Source organism: Nilaparvata lugens, chromosome 7, assembly GCF_014356525.2.
Source record: "Nilaparvata lugens isolate BPH chromosome 7, ASM1435652v1, whole genome shotgun sequence".
Lineage (NCBI taxonomy): Eukaryota > Metazoa > Arthropoda > Insecta > Hemiptera > Delphacidae > Nilaparvata > Nilaparvata lugens.
The window spans coordinates 30,684,750-30,708,400 of NC_052510.1; the positions used below are offsets into that span (position 1 = coordinate 30,684,750).

Sequence of the window (23,651 nt, forward strand, 5' to 3'; positions counted from 1 at the left end):
ATAAGATAGGATTATAAAGTTTGTTTGGAATCTGAATGGCGTATTTGTACCACGTGATCGAGCTAGCCAATCAAAAGCGTGACAGTCAATGACCATACTGTGGTTGTACAGAGTGGGTGGAAAGTCTGAGAACGGCTTAATATCTCATACACAAAGGTAATTTGACGGTGGGTGTGATTGGGGATCCTACTCAAATTGAAAATACTACTTTACTATGACTTTAAAAATCTGGTTCGTCATCCTGGATCCGCCATTTTGAATGAAACTTTTTTTTTAAAAAATATGAAGGTGGTCATGCGATACATGATTTCGATACAGAATTTCAAGACAAAATGAATAGCGAAAACCGCACATCGATATCTCAAATCGTTTAGAAGATATTCATATTATTAATCAATACCACTAATGTATTTAATTTCTGTTTTGCATCTTATTGATTAATAATATGAATATCGGTTTGAGATATCGATATGCGGTTTTCGCCATTCATTTTCTCTCGAAATCATGTATAGCATGACCAGCTTCCTATTTAAAAAAAATGAAGTTGCATTCAAAATGGCGGATCCAAGATGGCGGCCATTTTTAAAGTCATAGTAAAGTAGTATTTTCAATTTGAGTAGGATCCCCAATCACACCCACCGTCAAATTACCTTTGTGTATGAGATATTAAGCCGTTCTCGAACTTTTCACCTACTCTGTATGGTTACTGTAGTTCTAGTTACATCAGTAGACAGTCTACCAACTTTGACATTTATTAATATCGAAGATTGTTTATAAAGTAACTGTGGCTCTAGCTATACAAATAAGATTATACAGTTGACTCGAATCCTAGCATTTGCTTGAGAATTACTTGGAACTAGCAATTGCTAGCTTGTATTGAATTGTTTCAGCACCTACAAGAAGGCGCGCGCATGATGACTCAGCTGACGAACCAGCTGGCGACGCTGGAGCGGGCGCGCAAGAACTATGAGAAGGCGTCACGGGAGGCGGAACGCGCATTGGACACATTCCAGCGTGTCGACGCCGACATGAACCTGTCGCGTGCCGAGGTGGAGAAGCAGCGCATGAACATGACGCTCAAGTCGCAGCAGTGCGAGGAGACCAAGAACGAGTACGCCAGCCAGCTGCAGAGGACCAACGACCTACAGGTCGGCACAATTATTGCAAAAGTCAATTCCAATATACAGTACTAACAATTTTTTATTTATTGGAACAGGACTAAAAATCTTCTGTCACATCAGTGACTTAACTTGAAGCTTTGATTAGAAGCTTTGTTTGAAGTTTTGTGCATCTGAATCAAATTTGATGTAGTGAGTGAAAAAATGTTCTTATCGTGTGTCATGCTTATTTCCTGTCAGTCATGAGATATGGAGTCATATTTTGGGGAAAGACCATTGAGAATAATGGAATACACATACTGCAGAAGAAAGATGTGAGAATAATTTATAAAATGAATGCAAGGTGTTCTTGCAGGCCTTATTTTGAAGAAAATAAATTGTTGATGGCTATTTATATATTTGTTGCAAGCTTCGTCTTCAAGAATAGACGAAGAATAGGGTGGGTATATGAGAAGAACCAGGTGAATCATCCCCCCCCCCCCAATTAACAAGGTTTAGAAATTTTGTATACACAACTCATAGACTTTGCCTTCTGTTGAGTGGTCCGTTTTATATGGGAATGAATATATTCAATGCACTCCCATCTCACATCAGAGAAATTTAGGGCTTGAAGGAGTTCAAAAGAACACTTACAGGATTCCTTATTGTAGCCTATTGTGTCCATTCAAATTAGCGGACTTCCTTGATAGATGTTTTTTGCTTTATACATGCTATGTAAAATTTGTTGCGTTTTCTTGTCTGTTATGTTTGGTAGATGGTAGTTTGTGTGAAATAAGTTGAGACTTGGCCCTCCATCCGAAGAAATTACAGGGTTGCCAAATCGTGTAAAATTTCAACTTTCTCAAATTTCCAATTCAACGTTAGAATTGGATGTAGAATATCATCCTCGATATACTAGTAGTACTAAAAAAGCTTCAGGGTTGGAGAATCATGGGGCGTCGTAATGCGTAATAATTTTATATCAAATTAGGGGGGAGAATGTCTCCTTTCTATTGGTGTCTGGATCATTTCTATCCGACTTATAGTTATATTTTAATTACTGATTATGTTCGTCAATGTCGACACAATTCGAACACAAAACATGAAATTTTCGACATGCTAGAAACTTTTTGGTTTCAAAAGATAAGTAGGTGGTGAAAGCGAGAAAGTTTCTCAGAAATAATTGAAATTATTTTTGCAATTGTCATAAGTAGTCGGAAGATCGTATTTTGGTCTCCAAAGAATTTTAGGAGAGCGGCTAGCAAAGTAAAAAAGTAAAGATGGTTAAATAAGGTGTTCCCATATTATAGCATTAAAGAGTTTGATTATAAAAAGCCTATAATCGTAAATGTCGTAACTACAGTCAACCGCACGAAAATAGTCTGATAGAAATTGGAACAGATGAATGCAAAAGTTACCAAATAAGAGTTGAATATCGGGGCACCAAGCTTCGCACGTTATTTATTTATTGATAGACAGAACCCAATATTATGCTTTAGAATGATTGGGGAATGACTAACAGGCACAGCCCAAAACTGTTTCTTCCTCGAATTTTGATTTTATACACTATAAGTAGTCCAAAAAGTAGGTTATGTTTCTTACACTTGAATTCAGGTCCAATTTTCAGTCCAAACATTTGAAAACAGAAAAGTTCTAATTTAGATTGTTTACAAACCAAATTGAATAACAAAATAACACTCACTAATCACTTATAACTGTAAAATAATGATTAACTTTGAACATTATGATATACCATCTCATGTCAACAAATCAAATTATTTTGATCGAATCAATTATAAAATTTCTAGATTTCTCGCGAGAGGTACTCAGCAGTTCCAATTTTTATCGGACTATTCTCGTGCGGTTGACTATAGTTACTCCTTATTTGAATGAATCAAGATTTTTAACATTCCGTAAACTCTTTGTCAAAATCTTCAACATATTCTCATTGTGACTATCTACCTATCGAGTATCTTTTCCTTATTTTGTTCAAAATATAAAATATTTTTTTCTCACAAAAAACTTACTAATATTATTTTGATTTTTCAATAGTTTTCTTTGTTTTTTCCAGAATCAACATTACCATATATTACTACCCGATGTTTTTAGGAATTTACAAGACCTCGATGAGAAGAGGATAAAAGATATAAGAAATTTCATGATTCACTCTGCCGATGTCGAAAGGAAAGTGTTTCCTATTATTAGTAAGTGTTTAGATGGTATCGTCTCAGCGGCGCAGCAAATCAACGAGAAAGAGGTAATGCGAAATATTAATATAATATCAATATAATATAATATCAATATTTTAAGGTAACATTGTCAAATTTCGACTTGACAAGATTTTCTCGTTATGTGAGTTTGTTGTAATACTACTAAACGAAAATTATTATTAAATTATGCGAAGCGGTTTGACTTGGTGGTCGCGCTGATTAGCTATTGCTTTATAAGAGTCATGCGCGCCTGCTACTTCCATTGGAAAGGTAACCACTTGAGCCAACTCCTCTGATTCATGAGTATTTTGGAGACATCGCTTCTCGGTGGTTCGGAATCCACCTAAAACTGTAGGTCCACACATCTCTCATAATCATCCGCCATATTACTCACGCAAAAGCCTAGATCTCATGTAGGCATCATCCTCAGGAAAATAAAAATAATAAAATGAATTATTGTTCATTTTCATATTTTATTAATAAAGAAGAGAACTGTAAATATATCGCACCGTGAAATTTCTTTGGTGAATAACAAATCTAGAACATTGAACTGACTAAAGGCCGTTTGCACAGTGAAAGCTTGTGACTCAAACTCATTTGAGTCAGCTGGTGGCTTAAGAACCACATTAAAACAAATTTGATTTAATGTGGATTTAATCCACCTAAAATTGATTTTTGGTTTAAAGTGGAACCGTGCACATGGCACTAAGGTTTTAAAATGTTAAATAAGCAATGTTTGGTGTAAATGGAATACGAAAGTTTTAACAAATAAGACAGATCCAAGTCAAACCTATATGTCATGGTACTCATCAATATTAAACATGTTACCGTATTCTAAGTCTATGAAGTACAACATTTGAACCTGACATTACCTTTTATACATGACCATGTCAAAGGTAACATTGACGTTATCATTTGAAATAAAAGGTAATATACTTCATTGAGGATAGATCAAAAGATATATTCCTTACTGCGTCTATTGGTCTCAAGCAGACACCGAGACACGTAAATTAACAGACAGTTGTCTGTGCTGGTAGATGTGAATATGCTCATTCTTATCACTTGGAAGAAATTCTATTTTGTCTTCAATGATGCTATCTCTGTTTGTTTAATTTCGGTAGACTAATTGGAATCGATATAGTCTAATTAGTAATGTTTCAGTTACTTGACTCAGTCATGCATCACATTACATATTTCTTGACTCAACCATATATAATACAAAATCTTTTATATTTCCTTGACTTCCAAGGCTCTTGGCAAACCCTTGTTTCTGTGTCACATATAATCAAGGTCTTTTTTTGTAGATCAGTTGAAAAAATTGTACCCTAATAAATATTGTAAGTAGTGGTATAAATCACAATGTTGTGCATATGTATCACATAATAGACACTTCAGTGTTTTATAATACGTGGGGCATTCAATAAGTAACGAGACAAATTACTAATTTGCAAAAACGGCTAAATTGATCCTTATGAAACTTTCAGGACATGAAGTTGGCAACCTTGCGATGACATCTGATCAGTTGTTCCACCGTATTTCGTAAACATAATCGTAAATTGACTCAGTTAACAATGGCGAGTCCGCTTGAGAATGCACCGTGAAGAACAACGTGCTGTGATCAGAATTTCAGTCGCAGAAGGTGAGGAAGGTAGTGAAATCCACAAAAGAATGTTAAAAGTGAACGGAGACCATTGTTTGAATCAAATGGGTAGACCAGTTTCAAAGTGGCCGTACAAAAGTTTGTGACAATCAACGCAGTGGACGACCAGTCAAAGTTGGGACTTCCTCTCTAGAATCTCAAATGTATTCGTTAATTCGGGACAATAGGCGTATCACTGATGAATTTATAAGTGAAAAAGTAAACGCGAATGTTGGAACTGTCCATAACAACAAGCTGCAGTACAACAAAACTTGTGCAAGATGGGTGCCTAGACAACTCACGGACGTTCACAAAGAAACCCGGCTTCAAATCAGTCAACAGTTGAAAAATCGGTATGTGACTGAAGAGGAATGTTCTTTTCAGAAAAATTGTAACGTGTGATGAAGCCATGGATCCACCACTATGAGCCAGAGTCAAAACGACAGACAAAGTCAAATCTGATCACGTTGTTCTTCCACGGTACAATTCGCCATTGTTAACTGAGTCAATTTTCGATTATGTTTACGAAATACTATAGAACAACTAACTGATCAGATGTCATGGCAAGGTTCCCAACTTCATGTCCTGAAAGTTTCATAAGGATCAATTTAGCAGTTTTTAAAAATTAGTAATTTGTCTCGTTACTTTTTGAATGACCCTCGTATTAATATAAACAGAAAACAACACAGATAGATTTAAAAACACTTAGGGCCGGTTTCCGAGCTTGGAATTTGGCTAAGTTCTAGACTTTAAACAGCTGGAGTCAGAAAATTGGCTTTCCGAAATGGGGCGTAGTCGCAGTCATTGTCATAGTCACGTTTGAATTAAATTTCAAAAAAACTAGAAAATTAAACACTAAATAAAATAAAGAGAAAATAGTGTAGAGTTTCAGCTATTTTGAATTATTTAGAAATATTTAATTTCGTCAAGGAAAACGTTTCCAATTAATAGAAATGAGAAAATAAAAACTGCAGCTACTGTTATAAAAACTGCGACTACGCCCCGTTTTGGAAAGCTAATTTTCTGACTCCAGCTGTTTAAAGTCTAGAACTTAGCTAAATCCCGAGCTCGGAAACCGGCACTTAGAAACTTACATTATACAAAAATTTTCACAATGATTTCAGATATTTTTCCAAAACTGTTCGAATTTATAATTTTAAAATAAAACATTTGATTGAACAAAACTAATTTTATGAAACTAAAGAAGTTATAAAGTTTGATTTATGTCAATTCGTTCATTTTCGATTTTACTAATAATTTGAGTTCAAAAACTTGGAAAAATGTTGATATTTATGTTTGTTTTGTTTTGCGTTTGCAGGATACGTTATTAGTGATAGAACGATACAAGTCAGGCTTCCAGCCACCGACAGACATTCCGTTTGAAGACCTGAACGGTAGGGGGGGCAGCGAGCGGGATGGGAGCAGTGGGGGGGTGGGACCGCCGCCCCTCAGCAGTGTGGGTGGATTCCGACCGGAGGCCATGACAGTCAAAGGCACCATGTCAGCCGGTGGCAAGCTCAAGAAGAGGGTCGGCATATTCAACATTTTCAGCTCCAACAAGGTATGTAACCTCCACTATTTGCTATTCATTTCTGCCTAATATTCAACTCTCTCTTACAGGCTACTGGATTGTTTCTGTTGTGTACTATGTAAAAACTGAGGATACAAGCCTTTTATCCACCAAATACTTCATCAGGCCTGCAAGTAAACAAAATTATTTTACATTATTCAGCTGTCCTCTCTTGTAAAAGATTGTCTTCGAGGCTAATGTCCAAAGTTCTCTTACAAGGTATTTGATTGTATCTGTTATGTTCTTTAAAAACTACCAGTGGACACTAGACTATACTAAAGGATTCTCCCTCTCACCAGGCCTATAAGTTTATAACTCTTTTAAAATTGAATTTAGCTGTCCTCACCTGTAAAAAGTTTCCTTCTAGGCCAATGTTCAATGTTCAAGATCAACTAGTTCTTGATTTTCATTTTTGTTAGTTTGGAAACTTTCTACTTCCCGACAGTAACTTACAGCTGATGATGTATGAGCACACACGAAAGTAAGTTCCAGGTTTTCTTACAGGATACCTTATTATTTGTTGTATTGTGTTGTTTTATAAACAACCAGGCGATACACGTTTTCAATAAATAATTCAGCAAGCCTAAAAGTATTCAGAACGCTTATCAAATCTGTTTAACTGTTCTCTCTAGGTTTCATCTCAAGATACATTCATTTTTGTTCATTGTTATTTCAGTGGAAACATATTGAAGAATATAAGTTTTACTATTTGAAAGTTTTACTATTTCTATTTGAATGAATTTTGTCTCATCAGAAGTTTATTTGCAGGATACCTTCAGTTTTTGAGTTCTATTGTAACAAGAATAAGTTACAGAAATTCTTATTCTTCCATAAAAATGATCTCTTGAAAATTTATATTTTTGAATTGATATTTCAAACATGTGAGATTTTATTAACATTTTCAAACATTTTTTCTATTACTGAGATTCTCATGTAAAAAATGGTTGAGGATTAGAAATTTTTAGTATTTCAAAATTTATATGATTTACTATTATAAAAAAGGTGGGAGCTGTTCAACTCAAGTTCGTTCTAAAGTTGAAAAATGTGATTTTTATAATTAATTATGGCTACCTGGATTTATCCTTCAACATGGAACAAGTTTTTTGTTGTAGAAAATGTACTGAAATTTCAGGGGTTGAATGGAGGATTGTTGTAATTAAGATTAAAACGTTTGTCTCCACAGAAGAATCACATTTATACTTTTCGCTATTTCCATGTGCTGTACAAACTCATCTTGTAAATAGCTACAATAGGGTGATAGCTATTCATCTTGGTTATGTACTGTGGTTTTGAAGGTACTTCAAAAATCACTTCAATTATTCTGCTGCAATTGATCTATCTCAGAAGTATATTCTGTATTATTCAGATTATAGGACTATTCTATAATCAGCAGATAATGCAAATTTCACAAAAGTTTATTGGTTTTTGAATATTGGTACTATAATATCATGATGAATTGAAATGGTGTTAATAAGAAAGAATTTTTACGCTTAAGCCTAAGTAATATCACTTCTAACAAAACAAACATTGTGAATAAATTCTGAATTTCAGATTTTCTGTAGGTTTATAACAGGTTTATAACAACAGTAAATATGTTGAATTGAAGCTTGTAAGAAAAAGGTCATCCATTTGTAAATTCACTGTTTTGAAAATTCTCAGATTAATATAATATATTAACAATCTATGTTAATATATTAACATATTATGTGTTGACTCTTGTTAACAATCATCTTCATGATGTGTACAGCAATAACTAACCTGCTTGGTATTCAATAATATTGTAGGTGTCAACTTTCCAATCAATTCTATAAGAATGATATTCATGCCTTGGGATATGAATAAAAGAGGATACATTTGAGACATAGAATTAAACAGTGTAAAGTAAATTTACAGTAGTTATGGAGAAGATTCCAATTTCCAATTTTAGTGTAATATTCTATAGAGATTTCATGCTCGATAATCTAGAGCAATCACAATCTTCAGGGTTTTTATTTTACTAGGTAGATAGAATTCAACAATATTTATGATCTGTTGAGGTTTCGATCTGTTGAGAATACTTGGGAGAATATTGTTGAGTTGCAATAGTTCAACTAAAAATTGACAAACAATTTAATCTTTAAAATACTGCACTCGTATAGTATATAATTGCTTAGAGCTTAATTAATTGAATTTCATGTGTAGACTTATCTTACTTGTTGTAGCAACTTGTGTAAAAATAAGAATGTAAAATACATTGAATATAGTACAATTATGTTTGTTTTTTGGGGCCTCTCCTATTTTGTTTCATGTCTTTATATACATAATTTTCATATCATATTATGATAAGTGACTCCTCATGCATTGCATGTTGTCGAATCGTCTATTATGGGTGATGTGCTATTAAACTTATTTGATAATGTGCTGTTTCAGTGGTAATGTGGAAAATGTGTACAGTGGGGTCACATTTCGATTTTATAGAAATTAATTTAAAACTAAGAATGATATAGAAAGAAAAAAAATCTTAGTACCCTTTTTGAAATATTTAATCACAATTGTGATTAAGTATTTCAAAAAAGGGTACTATGATTTTTCTTTTTCTTTCTATTTCTATAAAAGTAGCCCTATACAGAAAAGAGATAAACTAAGAATGATTTCTTTTCTTACTTCCATGTCTAGTCTGATATAATCTAGTCTGTTTCAAAAATGTATAATTTAATATAAATTAAATGCTGACTGTTCAAGTGATATGAATATCTTCTCAATAAACAACTGTCTACTAAGCGCAAATATACCATATTTATTCTATTAAATTGAAAATACAAATTCTCAAATACATTATCAGCCAATTGAAATTATAATTCAAATGTTCATCCTATGTTCTTCCATAATCGGTTCCATTCCATTGTCTGCATCATGTTTGTCTGCAACATCCTCTTCATCTGTTGTTGTTTCTGTCTCTCCACACTTCAATCATCTGTGATTCATGTATTTGATTTGTTATTATGTTCTGGTGTTTTCTTTCCCTCTCGTTGATCATTGGTGAACGTATCTTTTATTTAGGCAAATTGTAGTTGTTTGGAAATCTGGTTTGTGTGGTGGCTATTTCTTGCTTAGCTATCTGGTATATTAACCTGTTGATTAAGTAATTGTTGTAATTTGGTGATGGAATGCTTATTAATGTAAAACATTTAGTTTTATTGTTGTGTGTATCGCTAATACTTTGAAAGTAGTTCGCTTTTCCTGTCGTTTATGCAGTACTCTCTTAAATTTCTCATTCATTTTACCAAGATTAGTGGAAAAATAAATGAAATTTTCCAAGTTCATATCAAGAGTTAATTCAATTTTCATGTATACTTGCAATCGTTTGTGTTTTCTACGCATTCTTCCGCAGTTCTCTCCTTGCTTTATTATTTATAATTTTGTCGTATTTCCTATTCATAAATTGAAAATTTGAAAAAAAACTAGCTATAGTTATATTGATATGAGAAGCGACAAGGTTCTTTATGAGCAACAAGCGAAACCTCTGCTTTGCGTGTCACTTCTTTCAGCGAATTGAGTGACGATGGTCAAATTCATTTCTGGATTTGTCTTTACAGCAAGAAAAATAGTGGTTGACAGTAGATCTTGAATCATTAATATTGATAAATATTGTCTCTCATTAGTTGGTTTACTCGTTAGTTGTAGTTTTTGTTGAAGTAATGATGTAGTATTAATTTCATTGTTATTGGTGTTGGAATAACCACATTGTAATTTACAGTATAATGAAAATTGAAGGACATTGTCTAATGATTGTTATAATTTACAGCACTAGCAATTCATGTTACTCATGTGTGTGCCATTTAATTTCTGTGTAAGAATTATGTTTGCAGTAATGATCAGTTTAAATTCTACTGAACTTAAAGTTGAGAAGTCCAAAATTCAAAGTTGATTTGAAGTCAAGCTAATATTACCAAAAGTTTAAGTAAACAAATTCACTTTTGTAGATTTTTATCCTAGCATAAAACAATTTTCATTTTTAGAACTTGGTTATTCCTGATTATTTTGTAAATAATAAACAAGTAATGTATTATCAAAGAAATCTGTGAATCTCCTGCACAAAAAATGATTCTTCATTAAATGTGACCCGCAAACTGAGATTACAATGATTCAATGTCATTCAAGTAACTCTTCAACTTCAATATTGTAAGTCCTCAACATTTGAAAATATCTGCAATTTACATTTTTCATATTGAAAATGGAATACCTATGACAAATAATTTTTCTAGTATAAAATTCATCAAGATTAATGTTATTCAATTTTTACATTATTAAATATCAAACTACTGTTTCCATAGTTCAATGTCCTTCAATTACTAGCTATGTGTTCTTGAAAAGAGACTGATCAATTCTGATTCCTCTTTTTGGTTCATATTTTGATTTTGTTGTGTTTTCTCTTTTGTTTCAATTATCGATGTGTAACCTTTCACTACCACCTCTACTCCCCTCTTCTAATAATGGTGACTGGTGACGAATTCGATTCAAAATCCTGTAAGTATTTGTCCTCAAAACGTCATTCTCATTTTTTCATTCATATAACAACCATAACACGTTTTCATCTCAAGTTGCACTTTTTCGAATGTTGTTGGTGGTGTTTTCTTCCTCTTTTTCTCTATCTGAGGGGGTCCTAACTAATCATTTTTGCTCAATATAAGTTTATAAATTCCAACTTCGAAACATTCAGGAAAATTTGTGATGAATTGATAAATTTTATTGGAGAAGTTTTGACGCTCATTATTGCTCATTTCTTAAATTTTTCTCATTCTTATTTTTAATACTGTACTGGTTCTGTTGTCTAATTAACGAAAAAAATCAAACGATATTTTGTACTTTCATGGATTATTTGACAGTATTTGATTTGTTCTGATTATGTAATCATTTTATAAATAGATTGTCCCACAAAAGTGAAAACAAAACCTTTTATTATTCGCAATAGTTTCATATTCCTGATACAGTTTACAGTCATAGTTGTCTCTTGAGTTATTGGCTGAGTCTGTTAGTTCTGGACTTGGTCACTGGCTGGATCCGCTAATTCATATCAAAAATATTGCTGCAATTATCAAGATAACCTTACTTTGATTCTCCCGACAAATATTCTAGTGTTCTACTTTTTTCACTCTCATTCATCGTAATTTTTCCATCGCCCAATAAATATGAAATTGATTAATTAAATAACACATAGACTCTTGTTGACATTAAAATATAATATAAAATGAAAACTCTTCACTTATATTGAGCAAAATAACGAGGCCTTTATGAATTATTAACAGTTTGCTTCTGGCGTTGGTGGCTTTCAAATAATTCTACTAAGAAATTAATAATCAACACTGTTATGCATTTTCCCTATTGACATCGACTCATTGTTCTCTCAATATGACTGTTACTTGAAATTAAATTCATCATCCATTTCGAATTTTATTCAATTGAAGGGGTTTTTTATTCCACGCGAATTTGTATACCAGCTTCTCTGAAGTGAATGTTATGCTGTCTATTGTAACATTCCTTATAATGTATAGTAATAATATTATTCGAAGAGTTAGTGAATTCATATCGATAACAAGAAAGCTTTAATTTTATGTGATACATTATCTAGATTAATATAAATATAATTTTTTTACATATACGTGATTTTTATTGCATTCTATTTACCATCCAGGGCGCAATCTGGTCGGTCAGCTTGTTATCTAATTTAATTCACTCCGTCCAATTCCAAATTCTATCAAATCTCTTCTGCACTTTATTTTTGTAATTTTTACTTGTATTATTTAGCTTAAGCTTTTGTTCGAATATTTAGTGTGCGTGCGAGTCAATCCATGTGTATGTATCAATTTAAAGTTAATTCCATTGTAAAAATTCCAATTTGACTACCTGACTTGTTGTATATTTCGAAATATAGAATACCATAATATAACTCTCCTCAATCCCAATAATTGAAAAATCCTATCATCAAATCATATAATCATTTTCTCATCATTTTTCTTATCATATTTCTCTTTATCATAAAATCATCAAATTTATTTCGTACTATCAGGTAGCCAGTGATTTGCTCTGGGAAAAATTTTGTGTTGTAAAATTCAATCTTCTTATGTCCATAAAACAATAATTTATTTTTTTTGTCAGAATTACGTGGATAATGTTTGATTCATCCCCCGCAACCTTTGATTCATCAGCCGCGCGTGCTAAGAAGATATTTGGAGAAAAATCTGCTTGGTTAGGCTTTTATTGTAGCTTAAACTTCTAATCACAATTGGATAAATTCGTTTTTATTTTTAAATTGAAAACTAATTCATTAATAGCAATGAGAACGACCCTCCATCCATCCTCGGTAAATTCAGAATCTTTATGCAAAATTTCAAGTTAGTCAGTTTAGTAGTTCAGACGCGATGATGCGTCAAACATGCATTTCATATCCCGTACATGAAAAAGCCAATTCCTTCCTTTATAATATCATAGATAGATGAATAGTCAAGCAAATTTTCACAAACTGGAAACTTGACGGGCTAAAACGTTTCAATATAAAAGTATTGTTTTTAGCAAGAAACCTTTAACACCGTTCATCTAAGTAAAACACAACTAAAATACAGATTGTAACTAAAATTAGGGTACTGAGAGTTCCCCCTCCCCATTTCCGACTCATCTCAAACACAAATCACAATGACTATGAGATTAGCAGTAATTAAGAATAATCAAAACTATTTGATAAAATTTTTCTTAAAATTGGTTATTTTTTAGAAAATTTTCAAATGTTTGATCGCTGTGAGTGCTATAAATATTTTGTTGAAGTGTGAATGGTAATACGGCTTGGTTTTTTCATGCCTCCACGCGTACAGAAGCTAATCGATGTGTGCAATTCACTGAAGGTACGTTGTTGCATTCAGGCTTCATGGCTGTTTTTGTGTAGACTGTAGAGTTTTGTGTATGTGTAGACCGTTCTTCACTTCATTATCTGTACATTCAAAATTCTTCTTCCTTTATTGCACTATCATATTAATTGTTGGAGATCTCTTCTTGCTCTTCAATACATGCTATTTTCTGAGAACTGCAGTTGAAGATCCAACTACCTAATGATAGTGTTAACGATAGTTCTAATGTAGTAAAGAACATTATTTAGAATGGCAACAATTCATTAACTCTTTTATGTTTTTGTTTTAGTCATTAAGTATATCTACTAACTATTGAGTTTCAGTGAAACTCAGTGACTTGGAAGTCTTCTTACAATTGAATCATGCTTTGATAGTAAATTTCATTGTATTGTTGCTAAATAAAATTTCATTTCATTTTATTGTTTCAAACGTCTTTATTTAAAGAAATGTTGTTGTGTAGACAAAATTATGGATATAACTTTGGTAATCGGGCTATTCAAGTGACAAACAGAACTGAAGATTTTCTTTCCTTGTAAAACAATAAACATTTTTCAGTTTCTTACAGGATCAGATCACTATTAGATTAATTATCTCAAAGAGCAGTTCATTAATATAATTTTTCTGCAGTCTGTTAAATAAAAATGAAATTAGATTTCCATTATTATAATAATGATCTGTAAATTGCCAATGAAATAGTATGATTCTGCCATGAGATAGCTCAATCTCTAGCTATAATTAAACTATCATCAAATAAATAGAATAATTAAACTATCTCCAAGCTAGCTCTAATTTATCAAATTATCATTGAATGAAGCCAACATTTTTACAGGGTATCTCGTTATTCATCTATTCCTTCCTACTTATGAATTTTTTATGCCTGAACCTTATTTGTAGAAAATCTCTTCTGCTTGCCTGTGCATATTACTCATCGCCAAATTAATAATTATTTTTTATATGTTTTTCACATCTCTCAACTGGTTCTTGAAGCTGCTTAAGCATTAATAATAACAAGAACTTAATACTGAATTTTTGATCAAACAATAATTTCTTTAGAACAAATGTTGAAAACATAAAAACAATAAAGATTCGGTTTTCTCGCCAAAATTATTCATTATTTATGATGAATCATATCGTTCCAAAGATCCTCAATGATGATTTCAGATTTCAAGTATCTTATTATTCTTTAACCTACTCTAGAACATGGTAAGCCTTAGTGGAGTAGGTCAATTTCCACACAGAAAACACTAAACATGTAGAGCACACAATATAATAAATTTTTATTGTAACTAACTATTGTATGTAATTGTAATTTATTTAATATTTTCTGTAATTGATGTAGTAGTTTTAGTTTTTTGGGAGGGGGGAATAAACATTTATTTAATATTTTTGTGAAAAGTTTGTATTGAATTAGGTGTTTTTGTATTGATTTAGGCCGAGCCTGGGCATAAAGTTGTTGTTTAATAAAAAAGTTCAGAATTTTATTTTGCTTGATAAAGCCCAAATAAGTATTTACTAATGCGTAGATAATGAAATGACTTACTCTAAAATTGATTTGAATCAGCGTTTTCCGCTATCGGTCCAGGGTCTATCAAAGGTTGATAGCACCTTAACTGACTGTGTAATCGCAGTCTGCAAATACTTCAATAGTCATAGATGCTTTACTAATTCATGACGTTCTTCAATATCCTACTCTATTGCTTGTATTCTTCATTTGAATGACATCACAGAACACATACAAATTGTGAACCTTGTTTGGCGTTTGCCAGTTAAGATGATGTTGTAAGTGGCTGTGCTGTCGGTCAGTGGAAAAGAGGTGCAACAGAAACAGTGTCATATACTACCAAGCTTTGCTTGATTCTGTAGTGTTATAATATGACGAAAATTAAACTAAACTAAACTAGTGTAAACATACTATTCTATTCCCCTCTCCCCTCTAGCTGCTAACATTATTTGAAACATATTTTCAAGGCTCAACCACCTTTATCAGGATATTGACATGAATATTTAACATAGCTAACTTCTAACAAATTACTTCTAAATATGACGGTATGGAATTAGCTGTGACCATTTAATAAATCTGGCGTTCTAATGAAACGGTATTTTTTTAAATTTCAAGTTCACAAGATAGATAAGTCCTACTTGATTTATCAATAGTGTTGTAAAAATTGTAAAAAAGTCTACATTCAAGCTAACGCATGTTTTTAGCACTTGCATTAAGTCCACTTGCTACATCATTGCAACATTATTTTTTTATTATTAATCAATATAATTTTTTCCTCATGCTGTACAATATTGATGGCTAATAGTTATCTGTGTAACTAGTGAGTTAAGTTAGGAATTGCTGCACCAGAGAAACAGTTTTTTCACGAGCCGCAGGTGAGTGTATAACGTTTTTTGAGTGCAGCAACAACGCTAAACGCCCGAGTTACACATGAATAATGAATTCATTGTCAAATACAATAAATGTTTTTACAAATATGAATAATCATTAAAATACAATAGTTTTGGGCGTGACTGGAAAAGAAGCCTTGAGCTCCAGCCACGAGTATAATTACATATAATTTTATAGTTCATCCTCTAATCATGAGGAAGAGTTTATAATATGTACTGAATAATATTTATATTTCTCTACATAGAACGTATATTATAAAAGAGTTTATCGTATTTTGATTCTATAAAAAGAGTTTCATTTCTCTTTGTAGAAAAGGACCTTTTATAAGTTGATAATCATAAAACCTCAATGTATCTGAAATTATACTAATTAATAACTTGTGAAGCAAAGTCGGCATCTAAGTTGGGCTGGATATAACTAAAATACTAGCGTTATGAAGGTTATTTTCTTCACCAAAAATTAAATTGATTGAAAAGTAATTTACTACTTCCTTCAGTGGACTCAATCTGTTTTAGAATAATGTAGTACATAGTTTTGGTTTTATATTTTTACTAATACCATTCAAATACTTTATTGAACTTACTACCAGAAAATGTTTTTCTCGAATTATCTATGAGTAGATATTGTAAGTTTGTGTAGTTTGAGTTGTACAGTATGTGAGATCTTGTACAATTCTTTCGAGTTGAATTATAATTTTTTAAACTATAATTTCTACCCAGTTGACAGCATATATTTTTTGTAGCGAAGTTTGTATGATTATGCAAAATGTATTTTGTGACTCCTCCAATTTATAAATCTTCTCAACTGCTTGTCATTTATTTGTATTTAATCCACTGTACTGATTATGCTTACTGTACTGAAATTTACTTTCCAAAGCTTAGTTACGTATATGCCGGCGCTTCACTCTCGTCGAGTTGGTGCGAATTATGACGAACGTGAGTGTGGCTGGCTACTATGCCTTTACTCCGCTCGGCCCTACGCTCGGCTCCTATTTATGTCAATTCGGCGAGCGACTCGGGGCGAGAGTGTAGCCAAGGCATAAGATTTTTTGCAGAATTTAGGTAGCAATAATATTATTTTACCTGTCTATTTCATACCTAGGCCAGTTGTTATAGGTCCAGGTATACTCGTATCATATAACATATGAATGTTCTACTGTCATGTTATTTGCTGCAATCGAAAAGTTTAAAGAAATTATCACTCAAGAACGAATTTAATCCTATATTACTTTGGGTTTCCAGATTCATAAAGAAAGGCATAAAGGCATTTTGTTTCAATTTAAATGTTTAATAAAAAATTTTCTCTTCATGTAAAGTTTTATTGTTTAAATTTATTCCTTGATTTTCCTAACGAAACTGCTCGGCTCGACTATTGAATTAAAAAAAGTATTAACCACTCAGCAGATTGTTTCATTTATTTTTCGTTCCACAGTCCAACCTCTCTTCGTATGGTGATAACAAGGAGGATTACAGTGATTTACCACCCAACCAAAGGAAGAAGAAACTGCAGATGAAAGTTGAAGAGATTGTAGCAAAAATTCAGCAAGAAACTGCTGCGAGGTAATTTCATATTATTTCTGTAATACAGTATATAATTCAGCCTTAAATGTGGGTTATACAGAAATTTATCATTGTGCATTTTTCATTTCCACTCAATTCGCATAATGTATTAAATGTTAGGCCCAATCTACATAGAAGTGGCGTGGCACAGACTTGGCAAAACACCACTTCTGTTTGCATTGGAGCATAAGTTTATGTTTGAATAGGAGTGGCGTGGAAGTGACAAAAAGTCAGCGCCAAGCCATTGCCACGCCACTACTGTGTAAATTAGGCTTTAACTGTAAAATTCATTGGTAATTTGTTCCATTTAGGTAATTTGATAGTATCCAAGTTGAAATACTTTGATTATGTCACCAATTTTCTTTTGGCTTTTCCTCGCACACAGGCTTTGATATATGATGAACCGTCTTCAAGTTTTGTATATGTATATTCTGTATTGTTTGTACTTTCGAAGAAGAAGAATAAAGATAATTTCAATTTGAATTTGAAATTTGTAAAAGCCTGGAGCACAGCCTTAGAATGAATGAACGGATTTAGTTTTTCTTTCAAGTGCTCAACATCAACAAATTACCAAATTATTCATGAAATATTCAGGTCATTAAAAAGTGTATGATAAATTGCCAATATATCTCCTATCAGATGCACGGAAACTACCGTCAACACTGTAAATCTGTTTTTCAATAAGGTGATATTTTAGTACTAATCATTATTTTGTAGAACTTTAATATGTTTCTTCTTTACTCCTGCTATTGAAAAACATATCTTGTAGCTCCAGTTACAGTGAGCAACAAATTCAAAATGGATTCTGAGAAAATCCAATCCAGCACTCAAGATTCACTTATAGACCACTTGAAACATTAGAAACATTACTTTTCAATGTTAGGACGGATTACAAATTTCTGTGAACTCAATGCAAATGTTTGAAAGCGTCAAGTTTGGATCTAAAGCAAATTTGATTACATGATTTCGATTTAGCCGGCTTGATACTGGAGGGCACAGCATTATAAAATCCAGTTACTTAAATAATCTTGCAAGACTGGTAAAAGAGAGCGCACCTGGGTCTAGGGCACCTGATACTTGAACTTGTAGCTAGCCTAGTTGGATGACTGAAATAATAGACTGATTAATAGTATTGCTCTGAAAAAACACTGATATCACTTCGAAAACATTTGAATGTGTTGCAGAAAAAGGTTGATGCAAATCAAGGAATGTTTCTATAGTTTTCATGTTTCTAACAAATAAGTATTGAATTGAAATAATATTCATTTATTTCATTTTCCATGACGAACTGTTACTTAATAATTAGTTTTTGAACTATTTTTGACGATTTTACAATCAAGTTTTTGAATTAAAGTTATTGAAAACTAGTTTTTATAAAAAACTTGAATGTAGTCTTCCAGAATAGTTCAAAAACTAGTGAAATAATAAATTGAAATGATTAATCAACAATTTATTCCTCTGTTATCACAAATCGCATGCATAATAAATTGGACGGTGTTATGCATCACTAGACCAAGCGCCATTTGACAAAAAACGTGATGAGACCGTATTCTGGTAGGGAATGTTACAAAGTATCTAAGAAAAAATCACTGTTATTGTCACGACAACGGTTCTTTGGTAATATTTGAAAAGACCAAGTGCCATTTCAACTAAGTTTGATTTTGTGTTTTGCATCACGAATCTAAAAGCCAACGTCTGGTATTTATTTCTGTATCATTAGACCAAGCGCCATTCGTTGGTCTTTGGTCTAGTGATGCAAAGCAGATGGCGGCACTAATTTTCAGCAGACCACAATAATGTTGGTTGTTGTGTTTTGTTTACAAAACGTATCTCACAGTGTTTGATTCTTAAAATAATGTGAATATAGTAAAATATTATAATGGATCAAGAATACGGGATATTCAAATCAAGAACAAGACGAATATTTGATAATGCCAGGAAAGTTGCTGATGAATTTTCAATATTACAGGTAAGAAAATCAAATATAATTTTTTAGGTTAACCTTTCATAGAATCCGTAATAATTACGGATTCACTCAAAACTCAATTATTGAGTTTTGAGTATTGAGGTAAGCTGTAGGCCTACAGTAATTATCACTCAAATCAAATTTTAAAGTATATAATTGTTTCAATTGTTCATTATTTAAGCTGATTGCAAAAGTTGACATTGGTTGGGTAGCTCAACTGAACAGTTAAAAACGAAAATCTTCTGCTTGAAAATGTAAGCGCTTTTCAATGAACAGCTTTGCAGAAAGTAAAAAAGTTTGTTATTTTAGTGGAAATAAAAAAGCAAATAGTAACATCGCAAAGGAAAATTGGCATGTTCACAAAAACTTTACTCTGAATCAGTTTACTCTGCTTCATTTATTGAGATGGTAGGCCTAAACATAAAGTTTTCATTTAAGAACAAATTTCGCATATGTTTAGGCTTGTGTGTGGGGAACTTGGCAGGTTATTTAATGTACAGGAACATATTATTACACAAAAAATCCATTCCAAAAGCAGCATTTGAACCCGAGTCACTGGAGTGAGAAGTAACGATGCTGCTCCCAAGTCACAGAAGCCAATAAATTCTCTGCCTACTGCATTTAATTCTCTATATTATTAGCAAAGCTACAGGCCTATAATTTTTGTATTAATTGCTAATGCTTTTATTGCTTTCAGAAAGAAGACCAGTCACTTTTACATGATGAGAATGTTTGTTATCAAGCCTTGGATTCTTCAAGTTCTGGAATTCTAAATGTAATACCTTCACCTTCAATGGATGAGCCTTCTCAAGATGAGTCAGTTAACAATAAGAATCCTTTACCAGGTACACTAAGTAGTTCAAATACTTCTAATTTTATTTTAAAAGACTGCCCATCAACTTTTTTGGATACATGTGAACGCTACAAAAACCAGCAAGTTTCTTTTAATACTGTTAGTACTGAACAAAGTATGACAGTTTCACCAAACGACAGCATATATTATTTATGTATAGGCAATAACTCTGAGCTTACCGAGCTTGTGCCGCTAACTTTAGAAGCACCTTCTACAAGTAATTTGAATAGTTCATATGTTACTGAAATGGAATCATCTTTCAAAGTTAGTATTGAGCACCCTTATTGCTTATCTAACGACAAAAATTGCAATGACATTGACGTCAGTGACCATTCCAATAAAGCACGCCCAAAGGAAAATGATATGCATTTTGAAACTATTGAGACAGCCATTTCTATCAATGAAGAAAACAATGCAAATGATAGGGATGTAAGTGAAATATTATGCCATGTAACCAATACTATGGATACTTCAGCCAGATCAAGCAGCAATTCTGAAGGTGATAAAGATCTACAAAAATCTAACTGTAATGTTGATACAGTGACCCCAATGGATCCAGGTATTACTAATTCTATGGACGAAAATCATTCTTCCAGTGGAAGACCCAAACGGGGAAGGAAACTGAAATATGAAAATCAAAATCGAACGATGAGAAAAAAATTGTGCATTCAGAACAAAGATTATTATACACAAAGAAATAAGTTCAAAGAAGCCAAAGCGTTCCGTCATTACATATGCAAATGTAAATGTTTAGAAAGAATTGGAGAGGAAAATGCTAGAAAAGAGTATGATAAGTTTTATAATGTCGAATCCCATGATGCCCAACGTGCATTGATTTGTTCAATGATTTCAGAACTGAAAATAAAACGGAAGAGAGTTAAAAATTCTGACACACGGAAATTCACCAGAGTGTATAACATGTTGGGAAAAGTTGTGTGTAAAACTTTTTTTTTGCAAACACTGCGAATATCAAGTTGCAAAGTTGATTCTGCCTTAAAAAATATGAAACGCCCAGAAGGAGTTCGTGATTGTCGCGGAGTAAGTGGTGGAAAAAATAAAATTGATGATGAACGTGTACAAGAGATCATTGAGCACATCCAGAAATTTCCCAAGTACAAGTCTCATTACAGAAGAGCCGATACAGAAAGAGAGTTTCTTTCTGAAGATACCACGGTACAAAAAATGCATGAGTTGTACTCACAAGAAGTAAACAAACCAGTTACTTTGTCATTTTATAAAAAAATTTTCCTAACTAGATTCAACTTGCGCAGAAAAAAACTCAAAAAAGATACTTGTAATTTGTGCGATCGTTTGGAAGTAGAAATCAAGCATTGTGATGATAATGCAAAGTTGGATGAATTGAAAAAGGAAAAATGTCAGCATTTGGAAAAAGCTGAAAATGCTCAAAATAAAAGAAAAGAAGACATGCTAGCAGCCAAGAATAATCCTGATTTAGAAACTTTTTGTTTTGATTTGGAAAAAACTCTGCCACTTCCCAGGATTCCCACAAATGTAGCATATTATAAAAGACAGCTATGTGTGTACAACCTTGGGATTCATAGTGGAAAGACTAATAAAGGTCACTGCTATGTTTGGATCGAGGGTGAGGCTGGTCGTGGAGCACAGGAGGTAGGCAGCTGCCTTAGAAAACATATTTTGGAAAATGTTACTTCTGCGAAACATGTTATTCTCTGGTCCGACTCATGTGGGGGACAGAACAGAAACATCAAAATAGTTTTATTACTTAAAACTGTATTGGAAAATCACCCCACTCTGGAAAAAATCACATTGCGCTATCTTATTCCAGGTCATAGTTTTTTACCAAACGACAGCGACTTCGGAGATATAGAGTCAGCTTTAAAGTTGCAACAGCGTCTATATACTGTAGAAGACTACATGAATGTCATGAAAATCTGCCGCAAAAAGAATGCTCTTATTGTTCACAGAATGAAAAAACAAGATTTCATTGGAACGAAAAAGATAGAAACGCTCATCACTAACAGGAAGAAAGACATAGGAAATGGTAAGGTAAGCTGGTTGAAAACCAGAGAAATTGAAATTAAAAAGGACAAGAAACTCAGTATTTTTATGAGAAGTGAATTTAATGAAGAACATAAGCTGTTTGAAGTAAATATTCAAAGGAAACAAGCAAAGGGGCGTCCTTCTTTACAGCTACTTCAAAATCTGGGTGATCATTTAGTTCCATTGTGGCCAAGTGGGAAACCGATATCCCGACCTAAGCTTGAAGATTTAAAGTTTTTGATGACTCTAATACCAAAAGATGCCAGACCAATCTACAGAATGCTTTCCGGCAGTAGTGAAGTGGAAGACGATATTGACGGTTTTAATGGAGAGCTAGATTTTGAAGTAGACAATGAATAAGTTTTTTCAATAGTTTAAGTTAAGTTAGTTTAGTTAAGTTTTTTTAATAGTTGTGATTTTTCTTTATTATGGTATATTTTTAATTTGTTTGAAAACACTGTTCTATGACAAAACAATTATTCACTTTTTTTGTATTGTATTTTCTTTAAGTTTAGTTGAGTTTTTTTAATAGTTGCGATTTTTCTTTATTATGGTATATTTTTAATTTGTTTGAAAACACTTCTATGACAAAACAATTATTCACTTTTTTTGTATTGTATTTTCTTCACAAGCTAAGCTTATTGTATTGTTTCAGGACCCACTAGTTCAATAATGATTAAGGCCTATTCTGTTCTTATGAGTTATTTGTTTTTGTGTACTTAATTATTGCAGATTTATGTCTAATAATAATAATAAAAGAGTTTTGTCAATTAAAATTATTTATATTTTATTGCTTTCCATGATAATGGGACCATATAATTGGACTTATTTGGTCTTGCATCAGAAAACCAAAAGACTTCAATGTCTGTTGGTCTAGTGAGGAATTCTTTCTGTTTTCATAATATTGTAAAAATATATACCATCGTTTCTTATCTCTAAAATAGAAATAAAGTATTTTTTTGATATTATTTTTGAGACTAGCAGTGCACCCGTTCTTGTTCGGGAGGACTAGAAAGAACTTCATTACATCAGGAAAAACTACATGACACATATTTTAATAGGATATTAAAAGATAAGTAAGGGAGGCTTTGCTTTTTAGATGTTAAGGTTACTTATAAAAAGTTGAATAATAATATCATTGATAATTCTTTATTGCAAAAGAATATTGCATAGCAATCTTGGTAAACATTCATACAAATTTGGAACGATTTTATTCATACAATATATAATGTCGGCAAGTTTAGGTATTCTAAATCCTATACTATTAAACGAACAATTTCTGTTTAGATGTTTTGATGTTTAAATTTTTAGATGTTTATATGTTTGTATTTCACCGGATCTCGAAAACGGCTCTAACGATTCTCACGAAATCCAGAACATAATAGTAGGTTTATAATATGAAAATTCGATTACACTAGGTCTCATCCCTGGGGAAACTCGCTGAAGGACATTAAAAGAATTTATT

At 32.4% G+C, this 23,651-nt stretch overlaps 2 protein-coding genes across 9 annotated transcripts in view; both read left to right on the plus strand.

The window, feature by feature from the left end:
• Window positions 1–23,651, plus strand: part of LOC111054002 (formin-binding protein 1-like) — a 169,471-nt gene that overhangs the window by 121,190 nt on the left and 24,630 nt on the right. For 3 of the 8 annotated variants that reach the window (XM_039432515.1, XM_039432517.1, XM_039432519.1), the window contains exons 5-9: window positions 891–1,148; window positions 3,169–3,354; window positions 6,265–6,507; window positions 13,362–13,391; window positions 17,218–17,345. In XM_039432515.1, the coding sequence (XP_039288449.1) occupies window positions 891–1,148; window positions 3,169–3,354; window positions 6,265–6,507; window positions 13,362–13,391; window positions 17,218–17,345 (845 nt within the window). Of the gene's footprint in view, window positions 1–888; window positions 1,149–3,168; window positions 3,355–6,264; window positions 6,508–13,361; window positions 13,392–17,217; window positions 17,346–23,651 lie in introns of all 8 variants that reach the window. The other 5 variants (XM_039432520.1, XM_039432521.1, XM_039432516.1 and 2 more) reach the window with 4 other exon arrangements.
• LOC120352361 lies at window positions 18,830–23,016 on the plus strand. Its single transcript, XM_039432514.1, has 2 exons — window positions 18,830–19,314; window positions 20,009–23,016. The coding sequence occupies exons 1-2, from the start codon at window positions 19,225–19,227 to the stop codon at window positions 22,544–22,546; spliced, it is 2,628 nt and encodes an 875-aa protein (XP_039288448.1). The 5' UTR covers window positions 18,830–19,224; the 3' UTR covers window positions 22,547–23,016.

Coding starts and splice junctions, on each gene's coding strand:
- LOC120352361 (XM_039432514.1), top strand. CDS start 19,225: ATGGATCAAGAATACGGGATATTCAAATCAAGAACAAGACGAATATTT. Junction 19,315..20,008: donor ATGAATTTTCAATATTACAG/GTAAGAAAATCA, acceptor TATTGCTTTCAG/AAAGAAGACCAGTCACTTTT.